Source organism: Nothobranchius furzeri, chromosome 7, assembly GCF_043380555.1.
Source record: "Nothobranchius furzeri strain GRZ-AD chromosome 7, NfurGRZ-RIMD1, whole genome shotgun sequence".
Lineage (NCBI taxonomy): Eukaryota > Metazoa > Chordata > Actinopteri > Cyprinodontiformes > Nothobranchiidae > Nothobranchius > Nothobranchius furzeri.
Window position 1 is genome coordinate 58568529 of NC_091747.1, and position 25060 is coordinate 58593588.

The following is a 25060-nucleotide window of genomic DNA, read 5'->3' on the forward strand; positions in this document are numbered from 1 at the left end:
TCGTGGGCAGTCTGAACCCGGAAAGTGATGAGGATGAGTAAGCTAAATGTGAGCGAGTGAGTTCCTCTTGTGCGTTTTTAAGTGTTGGTGAGGTAGAGAGTCTCTTTCGACTCAACTCCCCTGCAGTCTGTGAGGTTAATTGCTTTCTTCGGTGGGTGTCTTTAGATTACCTATCTTTCTAGTAGGATCCAAACACAGCTCCAGCAGAGCGTTGCATGTGTCTGGTGTTTCAGAACCAGAACATAACGCAGGAACAGTAAGGTGAGAGGATGAGCATGAGCTTTGCAGACTTTCACAGGTGAAGTCTAGTCAACCACCTGGTAGGAACTTCAAAACCCATCAAAGCCATGACATAGACCTAACTTTAAGTGTTTAGAGTAAAATAAAATGCATGAATCGAGACTCACTTGACATGTGGCATGCAGCTGGTTTCCATAGCACCCATCCTTCAACCCCCCCCCCCCCCCCCCCCCCCCCCGGAGGTGAAGTCGTTTTGGGTTATAAGGCACTCCGCTTGGACAACCTCACAGCTCCAAAGTCAACCTCAGGGCAGAGGCTGTGAGGTGAACAATATCAACATGCATGAACATGTTGCTCAACTTAGTCACCAAGCATGCACGCATGCACACACACACGCACACAGGCACGCACGCACGCACACACACACACACGCACACACACACACACTGTTGATTATAAGGAGAATCGGAGTCAAAATAAGTTCCCCTTCTAAAATTTCACAACCTGTGTGCAACATTTCTTCCACGTGCAGCCTAAGTCAGAGACACTATACCCTTCCTTGTGTCTCTGCATGTAGGAACACAGCATTTAGGCTTCAAGGGGCCCCGTAAAGTCACCCACATGGTCCACACTGCTGCAGACACTTAGCAAATCATCCACAGGAAGTCGGTTACAAACTGCACATGTGGAAGTGTCTCAGATGACATAGAGCAAGGAAACTCACAGGGGTTGGACATGAAGTTCTTCTGGGTTAATTTTTACATTTGGGTCTTCGATTTGATGTTTCTGTACATTTCTGTCCTGCGGTCTTCTGCAGTAAGATGTTGACTGCTCATAACAACCAGCGAAATCTGTAGTTGAAGAAATGCCAAAAATAGCCTCATTTTGGAGTAAAACTAAAGGTGGAAGAAATTTGATGTTTTTTTGCGAATCCTTTGATGTTTTTGGGGTCAAAATAAAACAAAATATTGAATATTTTTCCAGTTTTCCTTTGCGACAGGGTTTTCAAATAACATTCCCAAAATAAAGGTTTACTATAGTACAAATAAATATATAAAGCCCCATATGAATATATGGGTGAATGGGAAAAACATATTTAATGGTGCTAAAAGAGGTTTAAATAGCTTTTGTCAAGATTTGTAAATTTTATTGTGCATTTCAATAATTTCAAGATGAACCCCCAAATTAATTATTTGTACTGCTATTTTATATTATGGTAATAATAAATACTGCAACTTTAATATAAACATTTATAATAATAATAATAATAATAATAATAATACATTTTATTTAAAAGCGCCTTTCAGAACACCCAAGGTCACTTGACAGAAAATACTTAATAAAACCCAAACAAGAAAAAAACAAACAGAGAAAATGTTCAATAAAATCAGAGGTTGTAGGCATATTTAAACATGTGTGTTTTGAGTTTTGTTTTGAAAAGGGTAAAACTGTCGATGTTCCTGATGTCTGGGGGAAGTGAGTTCCAGAGACGAGGAGCAGAGCGGCTGAAAGCTCTGCTCCCCATGGTAGCGAGACGGGCAGAAGGAACCGCAAGATGGATGGAAGAAGAAGATCTGAGTGAACGGGATGGGGTGTGAATACTTATAAGGTCTGAGATATATGGAGGAGAGAGGTTGTGGATAGCTTTGAAGGTATGGAGGAGAATTTTGAAGATGGACCTGAATTTAACTGGGAGCCAGTGAAGCTGTTGGAGAACCGGGGTGATGTGGTGAAAGGAAGGGGTTCTGGTGATAATACGGGCTGCTGAATTCTGGACCAGTTGCAGTTTATGAAGGAGTTTTTTGGGGAGTTGGAGGAGTTTAAAAAGATGTGCAAGTAACCACCGACAGGCCCAGCCATCAGTCAGATTCCCTGCTGAAGGTTGGGTGGAGGATGTTGCGGATTGATTGGGTCATCGATAAAGCTGCAGATATCTTTGGTTCCACCCCCCCCCCACACACACACACACACCTCAGTTCAACAGATGAGTGGTTGCATGTCATGTTTGTGGTGATGAAACCGTTCATTTCCTGTGAATGCCTTCATTCAGAGCCAGTTAACAGTCTGCTCCGCAGATGTTCGTGTCTCTTATCAAGACTTCAATGTTGAACAAAAAGAATCACTGGTTTTGGTCCAGAGATGATTAGCTTTCTTTGGCCGCTGATCTGATGATTTTTTTTTGTATGTTTATCTTCTTGAATTCTTAATAAATCTGTATTAGATGCAGTAATCAGATCAAATAAGGAGGAAACATATAAAAAAATAAAGAAAGGAATACAATTATTCCTACATTTGCTGCACTTGTGTGTGTTGCAGTGAGATCATGAGGAAGCAGTGCCATCTAGAGAGAGTATGGCACAAGTTTCTTTTTGTTTTGTCACTTAATACCTTGATTTCCTGACAGAAAAGCAATCCAATCCTCTGATCTGATTTTAATCAACTGCATTTTATAGTCTTCATAATTAAGATTTCAATTCCAGCACCCCTAAAACATCCTTTTTGTGTAAACTTTAAGTAAATTTGAGAATTAAACAGGATTATCCCAATAAATCTGTCTAGAAATGTACAAGATGCATGATCAAACGATGATTCTGCGGTGTCTGAAGACAGAAACAGTATTCATAAAATCCTGTTCATAGGAGAATGAGATGAAAACAACCAAAATTATTTGTAAAAGGGGAACATTTGACCTCAAAAGATGTGAAACGACACTAAATAGCCCAAATAACACTAAAAATCCCATGAAAAATTTGTAAAATGGGTTAGGGTAAAGAATATCTTTAAATTAGCTGTGGAAGCACAAAGAAGCAATTCATGTGCACAAATACATAACATATAAAGAGCTCTGAAATAAAACAGAGAGAAGAATGATGCAAAAAAAAAGAGAAAAAGGAGGAAAAGTCCACCCAAAATAAGAGTAAAAGGCAACTCAATTATTAAAAATCCGTTTAAAGACACCTGAAATCTTTGTGCAAACTCTAAAAACACAGTGACCAAAAAAAAAGGTGAAAAAAAAACAATTAATGTGACAAAAATAAGCAAACAGAAAAAATTCCGTCATAGAAAGTTTACTTAAAAAGTTTGACCTATTTTGCCATTTCCAAGATCTGATCTACTTTATTTTGAAGGAGTTACAGGTGCCAGTAAATTAAAAGTCCATTTTAAGTAAGTGAAATTATTCAGATTAGTATAATTAAATTCCTTGGTGTATCTGTGAGGCTGCTTTGCATTTTTGTGGGACCGTTAAACATTTTTATCGCATGCACTTACCTGCCTGAAGTGTACCTCTTCACTTCCCACTTCACTGCTTATGGGCAGCTTTTACAACCATCTCTCTGTTTATGCAGCAGAAATACATCTTCAGCCCAGTAAATGGATCATCCTGGGAGGATACTACTGCAGGCACAGGGTTTGGGGTGGGGGTACGGGTGGTAGTGGTGGTGGTGGGTGGGTGGGGTGGGGGTGGGGGTGGGGGGGGGTCCACTGTCCAATAGTTTTGTGCATGTTTTTGTTGAAACAGCGATGGGCAAATCAAACTGTTTAAAGAAACAATAACATTTAAAACAGTAACTGAAATAACAGTTTGAACTTTTGTCTTTTTTCTGAAATCTTTGTTTCTGAGATTTTAGGTTTATATGTCCTAATGTTCAAAAAACGTTGGAGCAGTGCTTTACTAGCCTAGTGAACTAGACCAAATTCTTGCTTTGCAAAGTTTGGTCTAGGCATGCTCCATTGGCACCTCCGCAGCTCCTACCAGGACTCTGGCTAGCCAACCACAGTTCTCTAGAGGGGTTTCAAACACATAAAGAGCTGTGATTGGTCCATAATGGTGGGCCAATCATAGTGCTCTATCTGCTTAGTGAACAAATCACAGAGCTTTATCCGCTTTGTGGGCCAATCAGGGCACTCTATATGCCTGGTGGGTGGGATGATGCAACAGAGTGAAACAAGAGTAATGGGCTCGACACACGGGAGGCGACAAACGACCGCGATCAGCGAAATTTGTCGCTGTCGCTTTTATTACCTGTCACACGGGAGGCGATCCGCGGCAGCGGCCAGCGGCAAAGCCGTCTACGCGTTCTGTTCCATGGCGAAATCGAAACTTCCGTTGTTTTGTTTGGCTGTGTCAGGTTGGAGGGAATTAAGATTATTTAAGCGGTTCAGAGTTAATAAAGTGGTAGATATGATGTTTCACAAGGTGCTGCTAGAGTTATGTGAAATCTTACTTCTGATTTTACTTTATAAAATATAATAATAATCAACTTCTCCTCCATGTTTGCTCGGAGGTGTACGGAGCATCCTGCCCGCTCATTGGTCAGTGAATGAAACCTCAGTTGATTGGTCCTCGTCCGAGCGACAGCGATGAAAAGTTGAAAATGTTTCAACTTTCTGGGATCGCGTCGCTGGGTCGTCCGTGCACGACACGTGCACGAGTGCAAACTTTCACATGCACGTTTTTCGCGTTTCGCTTAGTAGGAGAGAGACCTGCGATTATGGCTTTGTCGCGCATGTCTCATTGAAAATGAATGGAGGAGAGGCGATTTCGCCTCCCGTGTGTCGAGCCCATTAGTCACATTCATTGTCAAGTAGAATGCGGAGATCATTTGAAAGACAACGGTAGCACCCGCCCCACAACCGAGAGCCGTCAATGGGGCGTGGCCAGACTAAATAATACATTTATTTAGTCTGGCTTGCCAGGCTAATGCTTTACACAACTACAAGCTAAACTCTCTCACGGTTACCACAGGAACCAATTTGGGGTGCCCCCAAAAATGTTCCTTTATAAATATTTTCTGTGGGCAACTCTGCAAGCAGGAGTGAAGGAAAGGCAGAGACGTGAACTTGTTTCACTTAGATAATATTTATTTCTTCTTTCCTAAGATTCACACGGACAAACAGATGTTTGAAAAGCCAGTGCAGCCGTTTGCAGAGTATACGATTTGAAACTGCACCGTGTTTATTCAGCTTTAGTCCACCGAGTACTAAACTCATGTTTATCAGGAAAAACCTCACTTCTCACGAAACCAGGGTCCGTTTCTCTGCTCAAGTGCTCTTGACCTCCCCAAAAGGTGAAATGAAACAAGAACACTGAAGATGAGTCGACTCGCCGTTTCAGACGCACAACCAGAAGAACATCAGGCAGCCGAGACACATCAGAAGAAGCAGGTGCGAGGATACTGCTACCAGAAGCAGAAGAGAAAGAGAGAAAAGGGTCGTACAGGTGCGGAGAAGAGGAAAGCTTTCAGCAAGACATGCGGAAGGACTACATTTATATATAAATATATGTATATATATATATAAAACACTCAAAGCGGCGACAGTCTTCAAGCAGAAAGACAGAAAGATAGAAAAGTCAGATCAAGCACGAAGAGGATTACGAAGCGAAGCGAGGTTGGCATGCTTGCAGAGCACAGAGAAACGTTACAGGAAGCCCAAGACACAGAGATTACATGTAAAGGCTAGAGCGACAGAGCACTAATCTACACGCTAAGCTATATAGGACACGTAAGCTAATTACAGGAGCTACACATACTGTATACATATATGCACGTGGATATATAGGAGACTGAACATCAAACAAGCTGGATAGTGCATGCACATGCAAGGGTCTAGCAGCAGCAGCAGCAACGGCAGCGAGAAGAAACAGTGTCTGGCTTTTCTGAGATCGACCACCAAAGCGAGGCTCCTGATGTCCTCTGCATCACAGTGTGCCCGTAAGTTTGTAACGGAAGAACGAACACAAGTGGTGCCCAGAAAAGATGAGTCGCTTGCTTTACAATATCTACAATCAGCAGGAAAATGAAATGCTTTCATTTGCATCAGACCCTTGTTTCCTGAGACATTCAGATCAGAGAGCTTGAATGGACAACTGAGATCTTTTCAAGTGTTTCTGTGGAAAGATTATGAATAATTAATGTCCTGCTTGTAGTAGACAGCGCTCTATAAAACTGTAGTTTGGAGAAATAGGCATAGGATATGACCAAGCTAGCAAGCCAAGGGTTCATCTGAGTAATTGAAGATTTAAAACAACTCTGATCTTTAAAAAATTCCTGGCAGTTCAGGCAAATTATGATGTGGAAGCTTTTATGTCAATGTCAAATTGAGTTTTAGTCAAGTATCCTGACAGAAATATTAAGATAATCCAGCTGAAAGGACCTCAGCTGAACGGGAGGCTGTCTAGGAAGCTATCTACAAACCACGTAGTATTAATTGTTCATAACATCTCCACAGACTCCCACCTGAACTATAGTTTAAAAGTACTTTTTAGCTGATCGGATTTTCTTTTACATCAACTTATTAGACGTTGCACGTTGTTAGATCATTTACCCTAAAGTGCACAACCTCCCGATTCTGGAGGAAAACTGGACAATACTGAAAATGTTTTCTTTGTTACTAAGGCAACACAGTTACAAACACTAAGGTACACGTTGGCACATACTGTCAAGTATCACTTGTGCACAAAAAATCACAGAGCTTCAGAGTCAAAAATGGCTTTGCACATTGATTCAAAATCCAAACATTCGAGCCTCCGACTGAGACTCTTCGGCATTTCCAGGTGAAATCTGTCCGATCGTTTTAAAACCAGTCCCTGAAACGAGTTTTCTTTGAGATAGCTAGAAGAGTCACAAAGTATCTGACATACATACACACACACACACATGGGGGAAGAAAAATGCCTTTTAGGCTCAACAAGAAGAAAATACAGAGCATCTATATCAGAGAAAATAGGAATAAATTTACCTCACAAATAGTCTCTGGTTATATGTCTTATATACACATATGTATACACAAAGATAAGTACTTAGGACATCTGGAAATAGTATTTACAATCTATGATCAAAAGTGATTGTACACTGACCGACCGTGTTGAGGGAATTGTGCTTTTCTACCTAATGAAAAATGCTACAGAACTTCTGCTTAAACCCCGTCTACGATAAGCATCTTTTATTTATTTATTTATTTTTTGCAAACGTATGTGTGCTTCTTCTGGAGACTTGATTATCTTTGACTAACTGGTTTGTATTTTGCAGGATATGCAAGTTGGACCCTTACCTAAATATTGCTTTGAACGAGAACAGAAGGAATCTCAGTTGCTGCTCCTTCCAATAATAATTTAGTGCAAGTGTTTTCTGATATACAGCAGATGCAACTTTAATAAAGTACCTACACCTACACAAAAACAGCATTACGGCCCTGCTTAAAGTCATTTTTTATTATAACAAGAGCACAACCTAAGGTAAGATCATTCTGAAGGTTTCTAGTTTTGCTGATTAGGTGGTAAATTATTTATTTGGGGTGATGAATAGCTAACACGACCCCAAGCTGCAGGGGACAATTAAAAACTGTCGGAAAAAGACTAGAAATTACAAATGTGCAACTATACGAATGATTTTGTCTTGTAATCTTGTTTTTAATGTGCTTCACTTTAATAAAGTGCAACCTGCAAACAGGTTTGGCAGAATAATCAAGCACAAGCCACCTTTTTAATGTGTCAAGGCATGCACTTTCAAAAACGTCCATATTTAGTTGTTAGCTGAACGAAGCATTTGCACGTTGCACAAGTTTAGACAATTTCAGGAAAAAGCTCCGACTGCGACATTATTAGTGATGATGTCACCTTTTGCAATTAACTGAACTCCCAACACTTCCTATGTGCTTCAGCATTTTGGTCATTATTATTTAAAATGGCAGTTAGGGTTCTACGTTCCAGTACAGCATTCTTCTGCATGAACAATATTGCACACACTGGTGTCCCAATAGCAATACGTAAATGTCTGCAAACCACCACCAGTCAGCCTGTTGAATTTATCCTGAACCTCTGCGTGGTTTAAAAAATCTTTGCCACTTCCTTTATTTTTAATTGTGCCCGCTTTTTCCACCAGACAGCCGCATAACTGTTAAGACACAACCTTTTCCACACAAGGTCTGCAGTCTGATTTGGCAAGCCAGGTTCTCTGATTTTGACAGGACACTCTAGTTAACCAGCAACATATTTAAATCTGGTAAAAGTCCATTTTTATACCAATACCATTTGTTATGCATTGTATGAATGTTGCCTCAGGGTTTTGGTAGTTTTTCTTATTTTGTTTACGCAGAAAATGCTACAAAAATGGGAACAGGAAGTCATGCTTACCAGACAGGAGCCTGATAAACACATTTAAAGGTGCAATATGTATGAATGAAGTAAGAGTTCTACAGAGAAATAATCCAAAATCACAATCATGTTAGAAGGAGGGTTGTACTTAAACATTTCATTCCCAGCAGGCTGCGGGGGTTGTCAGTTTTTCTCCTTCAAAATAAAGGAAGGAGGGACGTAGCTACTGTTTACCATCAGTGAGTGTGGGGTTGCCATGTCTCCTGCGAGCTATCGCTGTAGTGCCGGTATTTGTAATTAAATCGTGGCCGGCAAAAAGCTCCAGAGGTTTTTAAAGAACCGAAGCCAGCAAGAGCGACCCAAAAGTTATTTCTGCTAACAGTGAATTAGATGCAAATAGTTGGCTCTAACAAATATCTCAAGTTGCATTTTCAAATACCAACAACTTGATATTACAGTGAAATATATGTGTGAAGTGAATAATGAGTCAAATGTGGCATCGTACTTCCTTAAACACGTCATTCAGAGCATTAACAGCAGGCGAACAGCAACGCAACAACACTTCCTCTTTGGCGGAGGCATATTACTGTATCAATTGTAGTAAGTGCTCCCTACTGAAAAACAGCCAAGGGTGCTAGCACCAGCAATGACAATTTATCTACTTGTCAACTTACTGTGCCTGACTTGTCATTGCTTGTTATCTGGAATCTTCTGGTGTTGATAGGTAACTGGCAACAGCCATGAAATTCACGAAACAGGAGTTAGAGAGAGAACAGTAAGCAAATTTGACTGCAGGACGCTATTTTACTTTATTTCTACATAATGCACCTTTAAGTGAAGACACCAGCGACTACACCCAGAAGTTGCAGATCAAATGGTGACCACTGGGGGCAGCAGGCATGCTTAAAGCTGCTAAACTTGCAGAAATACAACTACAGAATGTGTCTGAAATCGAACCGTATCAAACTCTAAATCTAATAATGCTGGTTGACAGGATACTTCTGCAGAAACCACACTGGCCATTAAATGGAGATAAAATTAAGATAAACCATTACTTCTTAGGCCCTACTTCAAATGTAGGAGTATTTAACACAATTCTAAACAAGAACTAAAGGCTGAGAAGTTTTTAAATTTGACCTTCCTCGCATCTTAGCATGTCCCTACACCAAGTACCATCAGCTGTGACTGGGATGCATTGTAAAGATTTGCTGGTTTGGCAGATGAATAAGTTCGGTTTTGTCCAAAATCACTGCTAAACTACTTTCTCCCATGTGTACAGGCAGTAGATTAAGCTGAGGTAAAGCGAAGTGCTATTTTTGTTTAAATCAGAAGTTTAAAATGTTAAAATTTACAATAGAACACAACTACATTTGGCACTTAACAACATACTCAGTAAATGAGTCATGACCCCAAAAACAAACAAAAAAAGTCTTCCTCATCGACTTATTGCACAGGCATTTCATATCACAAAAGGTACATGTAAAGTCACATCGATTACACTAATCTTGCAGCTACTACACGATAAGAAAGGCAGACAGCCACACTTTTACAAAGCGTTGAACCGAGTCGGTCCACAAATCAGAAAAAGCTGCGTAAGCAATAAATGGATATATCTGTAGATCTTTTTCTCAAATATACTCTTAAATAGGAGATTTTACAGGAAAGGAGAGAAATGAAAGTGGTTACCGGTACATTCATGACAAACATTTCATCCATCGAGGGAAAAAGTGTGAGAGGATTTGATGAGGAGTCTTATAGATCGTGGCCGAGTCGCTCAATTTCCTCGATAAGGAAGTCGATGTCCTCAAAGGTAGCAGCGGGGTTTGAGATCACCATGCGGAAGAAGTTGACCTTGTCTCCTTGAGGCTGGTAGCTCACCATGGTCGTTCCATACTCCATCATCCTAGCTTTTATCACTGGAGCCACCTGACAACATACATTTTAGATTAGGTATGGGAAATAATCTGAGAAATTACTTCATAATCCTGTTCCATTTAAAGTTTTGTTTCTATTCACTTGGGTTAGCATTGAGCTGAAATTGTGCAATTTAAATAAAGTCGATTGGTTGGCTTTCTATTGTGAACGTCTGTTATTTTTCTAGTATTCATAATCAGGTGTGCTGCTCTCAGAGGTGAAGCTTGCCAATAGGCAGGGCAGGCAATTGTGTGGAGACCCCAGAGGGCCAACAAACTTTGAACGTAGTGAGAACCACAACAGTAGAGAGACAGTCATCACTGTTGGTCGTCTCACACTCTGACAAGCCCCTCCCCCTCCCTCCTGATTGCCCAGCCAGAGACCGGCTGCGGACTTCCTCATCTGCCCAAGCCCACCCCTGCTCTGATGAAGAAACGGCTGTGTGCTTCATTGTTTGCATCAGACAACCTTGTAGCACCACTGGCTGCTTTGACTTGAGTAACATTGTTTTAAAGGTGTGGAACACTGAGAAAAAAAATTAATGATTATTTCTGATTACAGTCGGTCACTCAGAGTTTTTCATGCAGGCTGAACATGAAAATAGTCTCCTACACCTATCTCCTGCATTAGCTTCTGACAGAAAATAGACGGTGAAACTCTAGGATTAGAAAATCCTGACAGATCTACGTCACGCTGTCATTTAACATTCATGGACTCACCCATCTTGACTCACGATAGGGAAGGCTGTTGTTGGTTTAGAATCCAGGAAATAGCAGAGAACGTCTCTATGAGTAGAAGCTAACCGTTAGCATTAGCAACTTCACCACACGGCAGAAGCTTGTGTTATTTGTGGAGATTAAACATCAACTTTGCAAAGCAAACAGAGTCGGTGGTGCTTTTCTTCTACTGTTAGACTTTTCTTTGTTTAAATAAAGTCAAAGCGTCTTGTGTTTATTCCGTTTTTGATCTGCTAGTTTCCGCCGTTAACGATGACCAAGCCCGCCTCAGAACGCTTGGTTTGTTGTCCGAATGGTTCATTATCACTCATCAGTCTGACACTTCAGCCCAACTCCAGCAGGACACACAGGACTGCTATTTCTGCCTGCTGACAGGTTGTTTGGAGCAGTGAAGCTGTGACAATCCTTTATTCTGGTCTGGAGTTGTGATGAGGGCTGGCAGATTTAATTCCAACTTCAGCTCGTTTTGATAAACTGTGACCTCGACGGCACCCTAGTGAGGGGAAAAATAATCGTGGGTGACTGGAATAATATTTAAAGGCTGCTGCAGGAGGTTTATTTTTTTGCGGTATGTCTTTTTTCAAAAAGAGTACTTACATTGCTATAATATGACCTAGCTTCATGGCATGCACATTGATTAACTAGTGCTCCTTTAGGTTAGGCCAAAGTTGAAAAACTGAACTTCTTTTTCAAAGCAAAAGTCATGTGGAACACAAATCTGTCTATTAAAAACAGTCCGTGCAAATAATCCACCATTCCTTCTAAACCTTTTGCAGATGTTTTGTCACAGTTGGCAAAGCAGACTAAAAATAATCAACTCTTTTCTGTTTTCCTTCAGGCTTTTGACCATTTTCCAGCTTTTCTGAAGAAGTCATTAAGTGGTAACTAAGAAAAGGGCCTTCAGTTGAACCATTCACTGTGACGTCATCCCAAAATCTGCAGAAAAGGTTGATGAAACGGTCGGTGACGCACGGTCTCGGTTCAGTTTCAGCTTAGAAAAAGAAAGGAAACACCTGCAGAGGTATGGCTAAAATTTATGGAGGTTTTCTTTAAATATCATTTTAAAGTTTAAGGCATCCCTAATTGGGATGACGTGATGCTGGTTTTGGATGTCAGCAAGGGCTTTGTTTGGCAGGTGAAAGGTGTACTCAGCAGATTACCGCAGTCCAGTCTGTCGCTTATCTCGGCCCACCCACCTTGTGCAAACGTTTCTTTTGCTCCTCTTTGTCCTCCATGTAGCGAATCCCAGGGGGGAGGTACCAGAAACAGACGTTGGTGTGCTGAGGCTGAGGGAACACACAAACAAGAGACAAGGGGAATAAATATGCAGCAATGATATAAGGTACAAAACGTCCACAAGCTCTGAAACACCAATAGGGCAACTGATTCAGAACTTCAGATTGTTTCTTGGTCAGCGTGTAGATTAAAAAGAGGAGGATTAAGGTTTGAATCTGATCCCTAGGTAGTTTCACAGGAAGTCCACCCTTGGATACATGACCAAACATCTCATATGTGGACCAGGACAACTTAGACTCTAACCACTATAAGGAGGAGGAATCAGGGAAGTGAAAGTTAAGATAACTTAGCAACGTAATAATGTTTAAAAACCATTCATTTTCACCTTTTAGTTTTCACCCGACTATGTTCTTGAGATAAGATGAAGAACATCATCAAGGAATTAAAGAAGTCACCTGTCTTTGTGTCTCCTGTTGAAATGAACTAACTCAGTGCGTTTGCATGTGCATCTAAATCGATCTAGGCCGGTCTAAAGGAATAAACTGGGGGCCTTTATCCTAGTTTACATGTACATTAGGAAACCACACTGTCAAATGAAGTTTGTTCCACTCCAGTACAGTAGGTGGCGACATGCACCCTTTCATGTCGGCATTCTTCCGGCTAGCTTCTAGCAACGCAAACAGTAGACAAACGATGGCAGGAGTGAAGCGGACAAAATTAAAACAATGGTACATTCAGCTGAAGCCGTGTTCCTACCACATCATCTGGGGGCTTCAGCGCAATCAGGACCAGTTCCACTCCAGCAAGACTAACGCGTTTACACGCATAAAAAATAACGTCAGTCTATTTAGGGCAATAGTTTGGTTTTCTGGTGCGCATGTAACACACCGACTAAAACAAAGTAGTCTCAAAAGTAAAAATGGGACTACAATACAAGGTTTCTATTTTAATTCAACAACCCAAATATTTAGCCAATTCACGAAGAAGTCTCTGAAATATCTCAGATCATTCACAAAGATTCTCAATTTCCTCACACAAGATTCGTTGTGTCACAATTCCAAAAATGTATTTTGAGACAGTCTCAGAGACGTCAGATGCATTTGTCTCGAACCCTTCTCGATTAAGTTGTCTTTGGTCAGAAAGTGCAAAAAACTACGCGGTGACTATTTGGAGACCATAAAGAGAAGGTTACATTTCAGGCAAGTCTAATTTGCTAATTAGATTAGGACAGATGATAAGAAGTGTAACCAAAATTTGACAATAAAATGGAACAACTGCATAATTAATCGTAGGGAGAATTTCTTTTGACCGATCTGATTTAAATTAAAATATATGATGTCAGAGGCGCTAAAGGGGCCATGCATGCATTCAGAGTGGCTGAAGTCTAAACTAAACCTGACTTTGATTAAAGATCTCACAGCAAAGCATGAATCTGTGAAGTACTTTCATCGTCCGGTGGGTAGACTGACTCCATCAAAGCTCCAAACTGCTGTAGAAAAGCCTTCATCACCAGACTAACCATCCACACCAGCTTCAGTTGGGCTGGTTGGTGTGTACTCCATTCAGCCTCTAATTGATATAAGTTCACCGGGGGACCGGGAGCTCTGACCCTTCAGTGCTTTAAGTGTTTAAGAGCAAAAACACTAAGCCTTAAAGTGTCATTCATCCTAAATGATCAAGTGTTCTTTTTAAGATCTTTTTGCTGAAATCCCTTCGCATGTTTGTGCCACACTGCAGTTCCACCGAGGATATTTCAGACAGCAAGCTATTCATATGCATATCAGCAATTAGGGGCGCTTATCCTATTCATTAAACATAATAGCAGCACATTATACCAGCGGCTAAAATTAACAATGGCACCTGTCCAACGCAAAGCCAGAGCACTCGACGTGCCAGTCGAGTCACCCGTGCTGACACCAAGGTACGGAAAGCAGCAGAGCTCATTTTTCTCCAGATATGGTAGTGCAGAAGAGGGGAAAGGGTATATGTGAACGTACTTTCCCATCAAAGACCATCTGGTATCCTTCTCGGTCTTTGATCTTGTTGTAAAGGTACTCTGACAGCTCCAGACACTTGTCAATTTGAGCCTCGAAGCCTATGGTGCCCTGTGAAGAGAAGAGATTTGGACTTATTCTGGGGTTTGGGTGAAACACTTTCCTCCCGCCACCTGAAATCACCCATAATGACCCTTGTAAATGTATAATCGTTGTTAAATACTGTCACGTTGAGAGGATGGTAAGGACCCAAAATGCAGATCACCCAGATGACAAGAGGCAGGAGTTGGTATAAAAGTAAAATTCCTTTTATTTTTGAAGGAGGAACAAAAATAAATCCAAAAGGCAGAGAGCAAAAAGTCCTAAACTCCAAAAACCTGGTGACTGGAACCAAAGCTCACCAAGAGCACAAGAACTCGAGAAGGAGACGCTAAAGCTCACACAGAGCAACGAAACAACACTGACAAACAACAGTGTACCGACAAAACACAGAGACAAGACAGGGCTTAAATACACTGGGAGGAACAATTAGGGAAACAGGAAGCAGGTGTGTGGAGTGAGGGCTAGAGGGAAGGCGGGTGACAACAATTATCTAAATGGGGAAACAGAACCAGAGGAGGGCAGATACCTAAAACTATAAAACACAAAACTAAGGCCCTGTCCACACGTAGCCGGGGATCTGCCAAAACGTAGATATTTTTCTACGTTTTGGCCTGTCATCCACACGAAAACGGAGTTTTTTCACACGAAAACGGATCTTTTTAAAAACTCCGGCCAAAGTGAAGATCTGCGTTTTCTCCGTTTTGGGTGTCTGCGTGTGGACAGACAAAACCGGAGTTTTAAAGTCCGCAACGTCACTTTCCGCGACAAAAAAATGCTGACATCACGTGTGCGACCTGTGTTTACACTAGCCGACAGCATGGATGCCCTCAGAGCTGCGCTCGCTTTATCAATTGTCCAAGCGCTGTTTGCTTGTTTGTTGTTGCAAGCGGAATTACTGCTCCTTGCGGAAGACCACAGATGAAGGACGAGGTTAAGAACGGGGGAAGTACTGCCGCCTACAGGTCTGGCATGTCCTTAACAACGTATTTATCCGGGTACGTGTGGACAGAGTTTTTTTAAACGAGGTGGTGTGGATGCAAGTTTTTGGAGGGGCGGATATTCGTTTTTTAAAAACCCGGCTACGTGTGGACTAGGCCTTAATCTAAAGACTGAGGGAAGGACTCTCACACACACACACACACACACACACACACACACACACACACACACACACACTGAGCAGGGGACAAAGAGGCTGGAGCTACAGCTGGAGGGCTGGGGATGACCGGCTACAAACAGAAGACACATAAATGAGACACAGACAAAAGACACATGAGGGCGCTATGAGACACAAAAGGGGAATCTAGAGAGGGATGGAGAAACATCAGGAGACACATGAGGGAAGACGCAGATGCAGACCATGACAAATACTGTGATAGGTGCAATCATTCCATATTTTCATTTATTTTCTATGATTCTCCAGTCATCACAATATTTCTGGTGCTTTAGCAGAGGTGAGACCAAGTCACAAATAAGTCTCAAGTGTCAAATCTGTATTTAGACACTTTCGTCCAAAGCGATGTCCGAATGAGGATGTGACATTGAGGCTAACAGACTACTTAGCAGGAAGACCACTAGTCTGATTCTGCCAGAAGTGAAAGAGCTGACCCTAACCCAGTAGAAACAGAGTGGAAACCGAGGTCTGGAGCATAATGTTTTGTTTTAACTTTCAGAACGCCTGAAACCAGGAAGGGCTACATCATGTACCGTGTGCAGGATGTTATGTTATTGAGGCCATGCAGAATGGGGACAGTGGCTTGGAAGTGTATGAGTCAGATTCTAGTGATGAAGAGGAGTGTGGAGAAATCTGTGACATGGACAAGGAAACTAAAATACTACCTAACTTCTGATGTTCACATTAACAGCGGCAGTGTACACTCCGGCCATGGACACGAGGACAGGAAACCGTGATTTACTGTCAGAAAAGGACCAAGGGGCAACTATCTGATGCATGGTCCTCAGCTGCCCTGAAAGCCATCCATCCATCCATTTTCTGGACAGACCAATCAACCTAACAGTCATGTTTTTGGACTGTGGGAGGAAGCCGGAGTACCCGGAGAGAACCCACGCATGCACAGGGAGAACATGCAAACTCCATGCAGAAAGATACCAGGCTGGGAAGCGAACCCAGGACCTTCTTGCTGCAAGGCAACAGCTCTAACCACTGCACCACTGCGCAGCCTGCCACGAAAGCCATAAATTCTAATCCACACCAACTAAGGGACGTTCCCATTAAAGCTGAAATGGTGCAGAAGCTATTCTAAAGGCTACATCAACGCAAAGTGCAACGTTATGGATTTGTACACACGGTCTGAATCCAGTGTCTTTAAATAGGACACTCATTTGGCAATGACATTGTTTTCATAAAAATTACTTGTATTACTGTTATACTATTATTGTTGGGTATATTATAGACGTCTGTGGGCCTTGACAAGCAGTAAATCACAAATAAACCTTTAATAGTTCCTTCCACGAGTGTCAGTGAGATCACGTTGCAATCACAACATTCCCCCCATAAGTGACTGAAATGTAATAATTAAAAATACAGCTGATTTCTGCATCATAGTCTTGATAGAACAACAAAAGGTTGGACAATGATTAGCATTTTTTCTACATGTGAATATAATAAACAAAGTTATTCAATATTGATTTAGTGATTTCAAGAACTCGGTTAGTGTGCACTTTTTTTTCCTTTTACAAAAATAGCTAAGTGTCTTATTTTGAAAACAAAAATCAATTGTGCAAAACATAGCAATTTTTTTTGTTGAGTTTCCATGTTGCAATAAAAACAGACCCCCTACCTTTGCTCTCCACATGAGCCACAGCTTAAAGATGTCCACATGGCGTCCACACTGCAACGCTTTGTCTCCCGTGTCGTAGGACAGGTCATAGTGTTTGTCCTGCTGGAACAGGTAGCAGGCGTGCATCTGGTTGCAGTTCTGCATCAAACCCTGTGGGGTCAAAAGGTTCTTCAGCATCACTTAGAGTCACAGGAACAGAAAAAAAAGGAGTCTATGAATCAGACTGTTGACCTCCTCTCGGACCAGCAGGGCAGAACACTGCAGGGGAACAGACATCATTTTGTGGGGGTTCCATGTGACAGAGTTGGCTCTGTGGCAAATGAAAAACATAGCATCATAATTCATGATGAAATTATAAATGTTTTCTATTTCTGTTTCAATTCAATTCAATTCAATTCAAAAATACTTTATTAATCCCAGAGGGAAATTGATTGATTCAGCCATAATTAAAAGAAACTTCATCATCATCATCGTTATTTATAAAAGCACCTTACAGACGTATATCATGTCACCAAGGTGCTGCACATGACTAAACTAAAAGGACAAAAACAAAGAATATGTAGGAACCCAATAAAAGAATTAATAATTAAAAACAGCAAAATACAAAACATCAGTTAACACACAGATTTAAAAGCCAGATTATAATAACGGGTCTTCAGCGCCTTCTTAAAACTTGCCTTTCGACTCCATCTAGCTTCCACCGGTGTCTCCCAGACATGAGCAGACTTCCTCCCCACGCTCCCTGAGACCACACACACACACACACACACACACACACACACACACACACACACACACACACACACACACACACACACACACACTGAGTCTCATAAACAAAAAAATAGTCCATTATGAGAGCACACGCTAAAACCATCAGGTGTAATAAATCTTTAGAAGTTGATCGACAGGACCGTTTGCGTTCCCTAATAGAGGTGTCCCCTGTCAGGACTACCTCACCTCCATTATTAGACAGAGGAGGCCTGTGATGGTGGAGTCAGCGGGAGGAGATGATTTACAGCCTCTGCTCCAGTTTTTCTAATCTCCAGCGTTCGATAGGAAACGGCTGGCTCCCTATCTGGGTCGAGGCGTAATAGATTTGTCCGACTTCGTGTCTAGTGAGCTGTGTGGCTCCGCGCGTTCCTCCGCCAATGAGAGTAAGCAGATTCAGGGTCGGACTCACATCCACGTGCATCCAGACGTTGTACTTCCTGCAGATGTCGGAGATGGCGATGAGAGGGTCAAAGGCTCCGTACACTGTTGTTCCAGCTGTCGCGCTCACAAAGAAAGGAACAAAGCCCTGCACCAGGACAAGACAACACAGAGCTCATGGAGTCCCCTCATCATCATCATCATCATCATCATGGCCATAAAACCATCGCAGTATGAAGTCGGATCTATTTATAGCGAGGTTGTAAATGCTTTACCTTCTGTTTCGCCTCCAGTATTCTCCTCTCAAGGTCAGCAGGGATCAGTTTACCACTGCAAAGCGAACATAAACAAGCTGTTTGTGTGTTTACCTTGTCGGGACAAAACGATGCTCTACGATGGAAACAGGATGCAGAAAGAAACTGTTTTAGGTAAAAAGCTCAACGTTAGAAAGGACAGAGCAGTGACTGCCCTCTAGTTGGAAGGTTGTAGGTTCGAGCCCTGCTCAGTCTGTCACAGCCGTTGTGTCCTTGGGCAAGATGCTGCACCCCACCTTGCCCCTTGGTGGTTGGAGGCACTGGTGGCACCAGTATACGGCCGCCTCGCTTCCACCAGTGCACCTCAGAGCAGCTGTGGCTACACTGTAGCTCATCACCACCAGTGTGTGAATGTTTGTGTGCCTGGGTGAATGACTGGATGTGTTGTTAAAGAGCAAGTCACCCCCTACCAGAGTCTAACTCCACTCCCACTTCATGTTTGAAAAATGCAACAAATGCGTTGCATGGCAGACCGAGAGGGCGGAGCCGCTAACAAATACACACACACACACAGACTCACAACAGCATTGTGACATCATAATGTACCAGTTTACATCATAGCATACCTCTTAGCCAATAGCGATGACAGATTTAAATTCAAATACAGTGTTTTCCCTGACGACGGCGCAACACTGACAGTTTTAGGCAGAATATTTAAATTTTAACTAAGATGCACTGAAGTGCCAAATTATTGACTACACGTGTCTGCAGCACGATTAGACACTCGTTTGTTTAGTTTATCAGCAAAAAAAGTAGATTTGGGGGTGACTTGCTCTTTAAGTGCCTTGGGGGGTTGTACAACCCTTGAAGGTGCTGTATAAATACAGGCCAGTTACCATTTTTACCACACAGAGCTGAAATCGTGTCTGTAGCTGCTGCAGTAAAATGTGTTTGTTCCCATTTTATTTGATTATACTCTTTAAAATCTAGTTTTAATTTATTTGCTGTGTTAGTGCCACCTTCTGGTAGAAATAAGTTTTGCACTTTGAGAGATGATAAATTAAGAGGCACAGGCTGTTGGAGACTGAAAACACAGGTTGGAAAAAAGAACTATGGACAAAATAAAATGTGGTATAGTTAAAAAAGACATTCTGGACTGCAGTTGCTCAAAAGGTAGGCTTGTGTTTTTATTTGTTATATTTTTAAAATAAATGTGAAGCAAATGTCTAATTTTACACATAAAGTGTTTCCATACCCTAATTAAACTATTATTGTCCGTATTCTTATTAAATTAGTCTAAGAAGCAAGCTGATGAATATTGGATTAATAAGAAATAAAAACAGAAAAAGAAGACTATTCTGTCTAAAATAGAAATATAAAAATGACTAGATCTCTTACATTTAATTACAGTACATATAGGCCAATAATAAACTGTTCCACTTTTGAATTTTAGCTCGTGTTTTGTGTTATTTTTACACAACACTGTCTTTTACTACCAGACACAATTAATGCATCACAGTCACACTTTAGATGAATCCTTTTTGTTGTTGCTTCACACTGACGTGAAACTTCCTGCTCATCTGAAAACCAGGTGATTGTTTTGTGAATAAACATGATGCTTGTGTGACTTTACCATTCATCTGCCTTGATACAGATCACACTCTCAGTCCCGATGCCCAGAGCAGCTGCCCCTTTCTTGATGGAGAAATGGCTCTGAAACACGACAGAGACAAAAAATAAAGAGAAATGGAGGAATAAATCAGTAAAAATGTGTTTAGATGGTTTATTGGTGTCATTTATTGGTGGTATTTCTTTCTTTCTTTTTTTATTTTTGCTCGAGCATCATTCAAACACCCTTTAAAGATGAAGGGGGTGACATTTAAAGTGACAAATGCACTCGTCACCCGGTGTCCTTCTGGGTTGGACAAACACAACGTTAGACACCCGACCCGGTGGAGGATAAATCAAGTAAAGCTGCAGCTGAGATGGGAGGAATTACATACAAAGATTTTCAGCGTTTGATCATTTATCTTCTGAGGCCTTACGTGTTCGGACGTGAAGGCCGCCAGTCGAGGAACGGATGACATCCCCTTCTCCTTCACTTCAGGGAACATCTTGAAGCGGGCTAAGAGCATGGCATACATGTTGGAGATAGCGCCACCTGGAGGACACACAGAGGTTGTTACAGTCTCAAGGGATATGCATGGTGCCGAAACTTCCCCATGTTTGAAATAAAGACGCTGTAATAGCAATCTAGTGCCAGACGAGATGAGATGCTGTCCATGATGTCAGAGCCAATCACCAGAGGAGGAGAAGAGGGAGGAGAGTGGGGAGGCCTCAGTAATAAAAGGAAATTATTTTATGCTAATTGTCCTTGAAACTGGTTCCATTTATATCGTCAAAATGCAAATGGAGACATCACAACACACTCAGTGTTCCACTCCCAGCTGGAGGTGGTGTGTGTGTGTGTGTGTGAGGCGGGTTCCTACCAGGGGAAAAGATGCCGTCTCCTCGGCCGTCAGGCCAGCCAATGATCTCCCTCATCTTTTTCAGGGTGACGTATTCCAGCAGCACGAAAACAGGAGCCACCTCATAAGTGAACCTGGAAGATGCATAATGAAGTTATGACTGAAAAAGCTGGTTTACAGTTTTCAGCAGCAGCTTTTGGACGTTAAAACGCTTGAAAAGTCTGAATGAGCCAGAGTGGGCTCAGAGGGTATGAACTCTCTGAGATGTTTCGTCTTTTAACCCTAAAATTAGAGAAAAATGCAATAAAACATTTGTATCTTCTATTCATTTGGGTGCAAAACACCAATGCATTAAATAATGATGAAGTAATTTCAATTGTCCATCCATCCATCATCCATTTTCTGAACCCGTGTAAATTGTTTACACTTTTATTCAAATATCTCCAGATTTTAAAGAATTTTTAAATGCATTAGTATTTTTTACATTATTCTGTAACTAAAACCACTCATGTAGGGAAATGATTGCTGCACATATTTAATTTCAGAAATCTTCCATAAAAAGCCCATTTTTCCATACATATTTATATTTTTACCACTCATTGGTCTTAGCCGCCTCTCTTCCAGCAGCCGTGAGTTTATCACCCTGAAAACACGCACTTAAAATTAGCTCCTGATTAGACTGAATGCAATTTCAGAGGTAATTTTCCTCCCCTTTGAATCCCAGTGGGGATCAGATGTGAAGGGGTGGGGGTGGGAGTAGTGCATTGTGGTTATCTAGGGAAAATAAAAAGCTGCTATCAGCCCAAACAGACGCGGACTGGGTGCACCGGAAATGGGATCCATTGTCATGGTTTTTAAATCAGCTGTGAGGATCCTGCTGAAGCAGCAGGGCCACGTACTCACATGTTGGTGTTGGCAGTGGATGTCAGCCAATCAGCTGCCAGTCCAACCATGTCTAATCCTGTGGAGAGCTGATTGAAGTACCTGGGGTGGGCTGAACGGGAGGAGAGATAGAAGAGGAGAAAAGAGGAGGAGGAGAAGACGAGGAAACTGTAATTTCAAGGCTTTATCAAGAAAAGGAGCAGAGCTGTCATTTTCCAAACGCTTTAATTAGAGTGCAGAAATGCAGCTGCAGCGACGCTTTGGTGAAAACATGTGAGGGTGAGTATTAAAGCACGCAAGAACTGCACCGATGATTTTAAAGAGGAATAAAAATTCACAGCATAAAGGAAATCTAATATAATAAAGCTGCATTTATAACGAAATTAATAAAATAGTTGCATTTTTTATAGAAGAGCTTGACATGTTTCCGTTGCTGTAAATTTCCTTCTGCATGTGTCACTCAGTGAGAATAATGGACTTGGCCTGTGCAGCCGGATTATTAGCCTATTATCTGCCGCCTGCTGAAGCTGATTTACTGCGCCACTGCGTTTATCGGTCTGGTGGCCATGCAGAAGGAAGGACGGCTTCCATGTTGATGCTCTTTTATCATTATGTTTTATTAATCCAATATAAATTACTGCGCATTTGAAATAGTTGCATGATTGTTGCGAAAAAACCATCTCAAAATTACATCAAAACAAAAACAAACAAAAAAGATGTCATGCTTTTATTTAAAATTTACTTTTCAGTTGCAAAATTATTGATTATGTCAAAAATACATGCAGCAGGCCTTCATTTGAACAATGCACCAGTGGGCTTTGCACCAATCAATTTGCGCATCTTTAGACGTGCATTTGAGAAAGCTGCACCTACCAGTTTTGATGGCGTATTTGAGAGTGGCGCGGCAGCTGATCAAGATGTCATCCAGGGTGGCGGGCTCGTCCTGCAGCTCCCAGTTGTTCAGCTGCAGCAGCTCGTTTGGATAGTGAAAATCAATGACTTTCGTTTCCCGGTCGAAAGATTCAACTATGTACGCGAGAAGAAGGTCCACCACCTCCTGCAGGAAGGTCATCGTTTTGGTGTCACCGTCCAAGGCAGGTAACAGGTCTGGAAGAGGTGGGGGTGTCGTTTAAGGATGCAAAACAAATGTGTTTATTACTATTAATGGTTTTGTTTTCGTTTGTGTTGGAGAACCAAAATGCAGCTGAGTACTATTTGAGCTCATCAGATTCAAGGTGAAGGTGACCTCCAAGAGGAAATGATCACACTAAAAACAGAATGTAATTATTTGTTATACCACCACATATTCAGCTTGATTTCCTTGTAGAGCTTTAGGCCTGCAGGTACTTTTTTCTTTTACAAATAACCCAAATATTCACCTTTTAGCTTAGATAATAAAATACAACAGAGTATTTCTGTTTTAGACGAATCAGTAGCAAAATAGCATATTTTATTTTATTTTATTGCATAAAAACACACCGGAATCCGGTTTCTGTACCTGTTGAATAGAGGTCTGAGAAGACCACGTCGGGTTTGGTGCAGGTGCAAGGTTTGTTGCAGCCGCAGCTTCCTGCAGCAGTCTGCGGCGGCTGTTTGGCGGCCGGGTCGGCGGTTTTTTCCACCTCCCCGACGTTCAGCAGCGCTTTGGAGAAACACAAACCCTCCGCATTTTAAATAAATATAAAACAATAACTCAGAATGTGTATATGTGAATAAAATCATTCAATGAAACAGCGAAACGCTCCCATAATCAGTCTCATACCACATAATTTAGATCCAATTCCTCCGGATAATTTCTGGGCCGCCGCTTGGCACCAAGCCCTGGCTGCGAGGCAGACAGAAATAAGTCATGTACTTCTAGTTATTGGTCCAACTTAATGGTAAAAACATAGTAAAAACGCTGGAGCGCAAATAAAACAAGATAATAAAATCAGCACCATGCAGGCCTGTCTGGATTTGGAGACAATAAAAAGAGAAAAGAGGACACTCACGCGTGCTGGGGCTCTGACTGCCGGTGTTGGTCCCCGCGTTATCCCCGCCGAGAGACCAGAACCCGTGTGAAGCCATCGCGGCTGGTAGTTAGGAGATGCGGGAGACACCGGAGACCGACAGAGCCCATTCAAACGCGCCGAGCGGGGAGCTGTTCGAAGCCGACGTGGTGCTGAACGTGACCGGACCTCGCTCCAGAATGTGGCACATCCGACACGCGCTTCAGCAAATAAACCCGAGTGGAAAAAACCCAAAGGCGTCCTCGGTGCTCCTTCTGCGGGCATCCACAGGTGCGCGGTGCATGAAGCTGCGTGTGCGCACAAAGAAATCCGCGAAAAAAAAGGACCCAAACAATCAGCGCACTCTTCAGAGCGCGCTGCACTTTTCTCCACTCAGCAGACACGCAATGAAAAATAAATAAATAAAAAAACTAGCGCTGATGAAGTTAATTATGAAGAGGTGATCACATTTAACTCAAAAACAGTTTGATGTGAACAGCAGCTACATATGCAGCGCGCGTGTCGGGCCTGGGAATTTCACGTCAGCAGAAGAAATTCCATCGTGATTCACTTCAGGGTCATGACGTCGCGTCGTGCGTCGTGACTCCAAACACCCCCAACATTTTGTCCCTTGCGCGCTCCACGTCCTGCCTTCCATAGACCTTCCATAGACACCGAATGCCAACTAGCTCATCTGCGGACCTTATTTCTGGGTTTACCGGCTGCTTTAATTGCCCGCCTCCGGGGATGCTGGGTGTGTGTGTGTGTGTGTGTGTGTGTGTGTGTGTGTGTGTGTGTGAGGGGGTGTTCGGGCCCCTCCTCCTCTGCTGGTGCGCGCATTGCTCCAAAAACACCGATTTTCAGGTTTTATTCTGGATGACTGGCCTGAAATGTATTTGAAAAGCAAACTAAAGTTTAATGTTTTATTATTTAAAATGAATCAACACAATCCAAGATGGCTGCTATGGTCAACTGGCGTGCAAACGCTGAATTAACCCAATAAGGTTCAACTGATTTTGCAGAAATTACTTTAGATCTGACAGTAACTGTCAGCAACGTAACGTCATCTGGTTCGCCAAAAATAAACCCTTTGGCCAGTAGCTGCAGAACAACGTCTATTTTATTATCAATGAATTTTCTTTCCAATTTATTTCCTCTGCAGTTTTTAAATTCAGCATCTGGAGCTCATCTATGGTC

The 25060-nt window shown here is 42.0% G+C and overlaps 1 protein-coding gene across 1 annotated transcript; it reads right to left on the reverse strand.

Annotated features, from left to right (window-relative positions):
* Positions 1-5082: 5082 nt before the first annotated feature.
* On the reverse strand, positions 5083-24615 carry gad2 (glutamate decarboxylase 2). The gene is made up of 16 exons (XM_015955457.3): positions 23867-24615; positions 23638-23700; positions 23374-23517; positions 22749-22982; positions 21897-21987; positions 21015-21127; positions 20571-20686; positions 20159-20238; positions 18547-18601; positions 18303-18419; positions 17797-17861; positions 17351-17429; positions 17120-17269; positions 14220-14327; positions 12183-12272; positions 5083-10261 (listed from the first exon to the last, which is right to left on the reverse strand). The coding sequence occupies exons 1-16, from the start codon at positions 23940-23942 to the stop codon at positions 10088-10090; spliced, it is 1755 nt and encodes a 584-aa protein (XP_015810943.3). The 5' UTR covers positions 23943-24615; the 3' UTR covers positions 5083-10087.
* Positions 24616-25060: the final 445 nt, after the last annotated feature.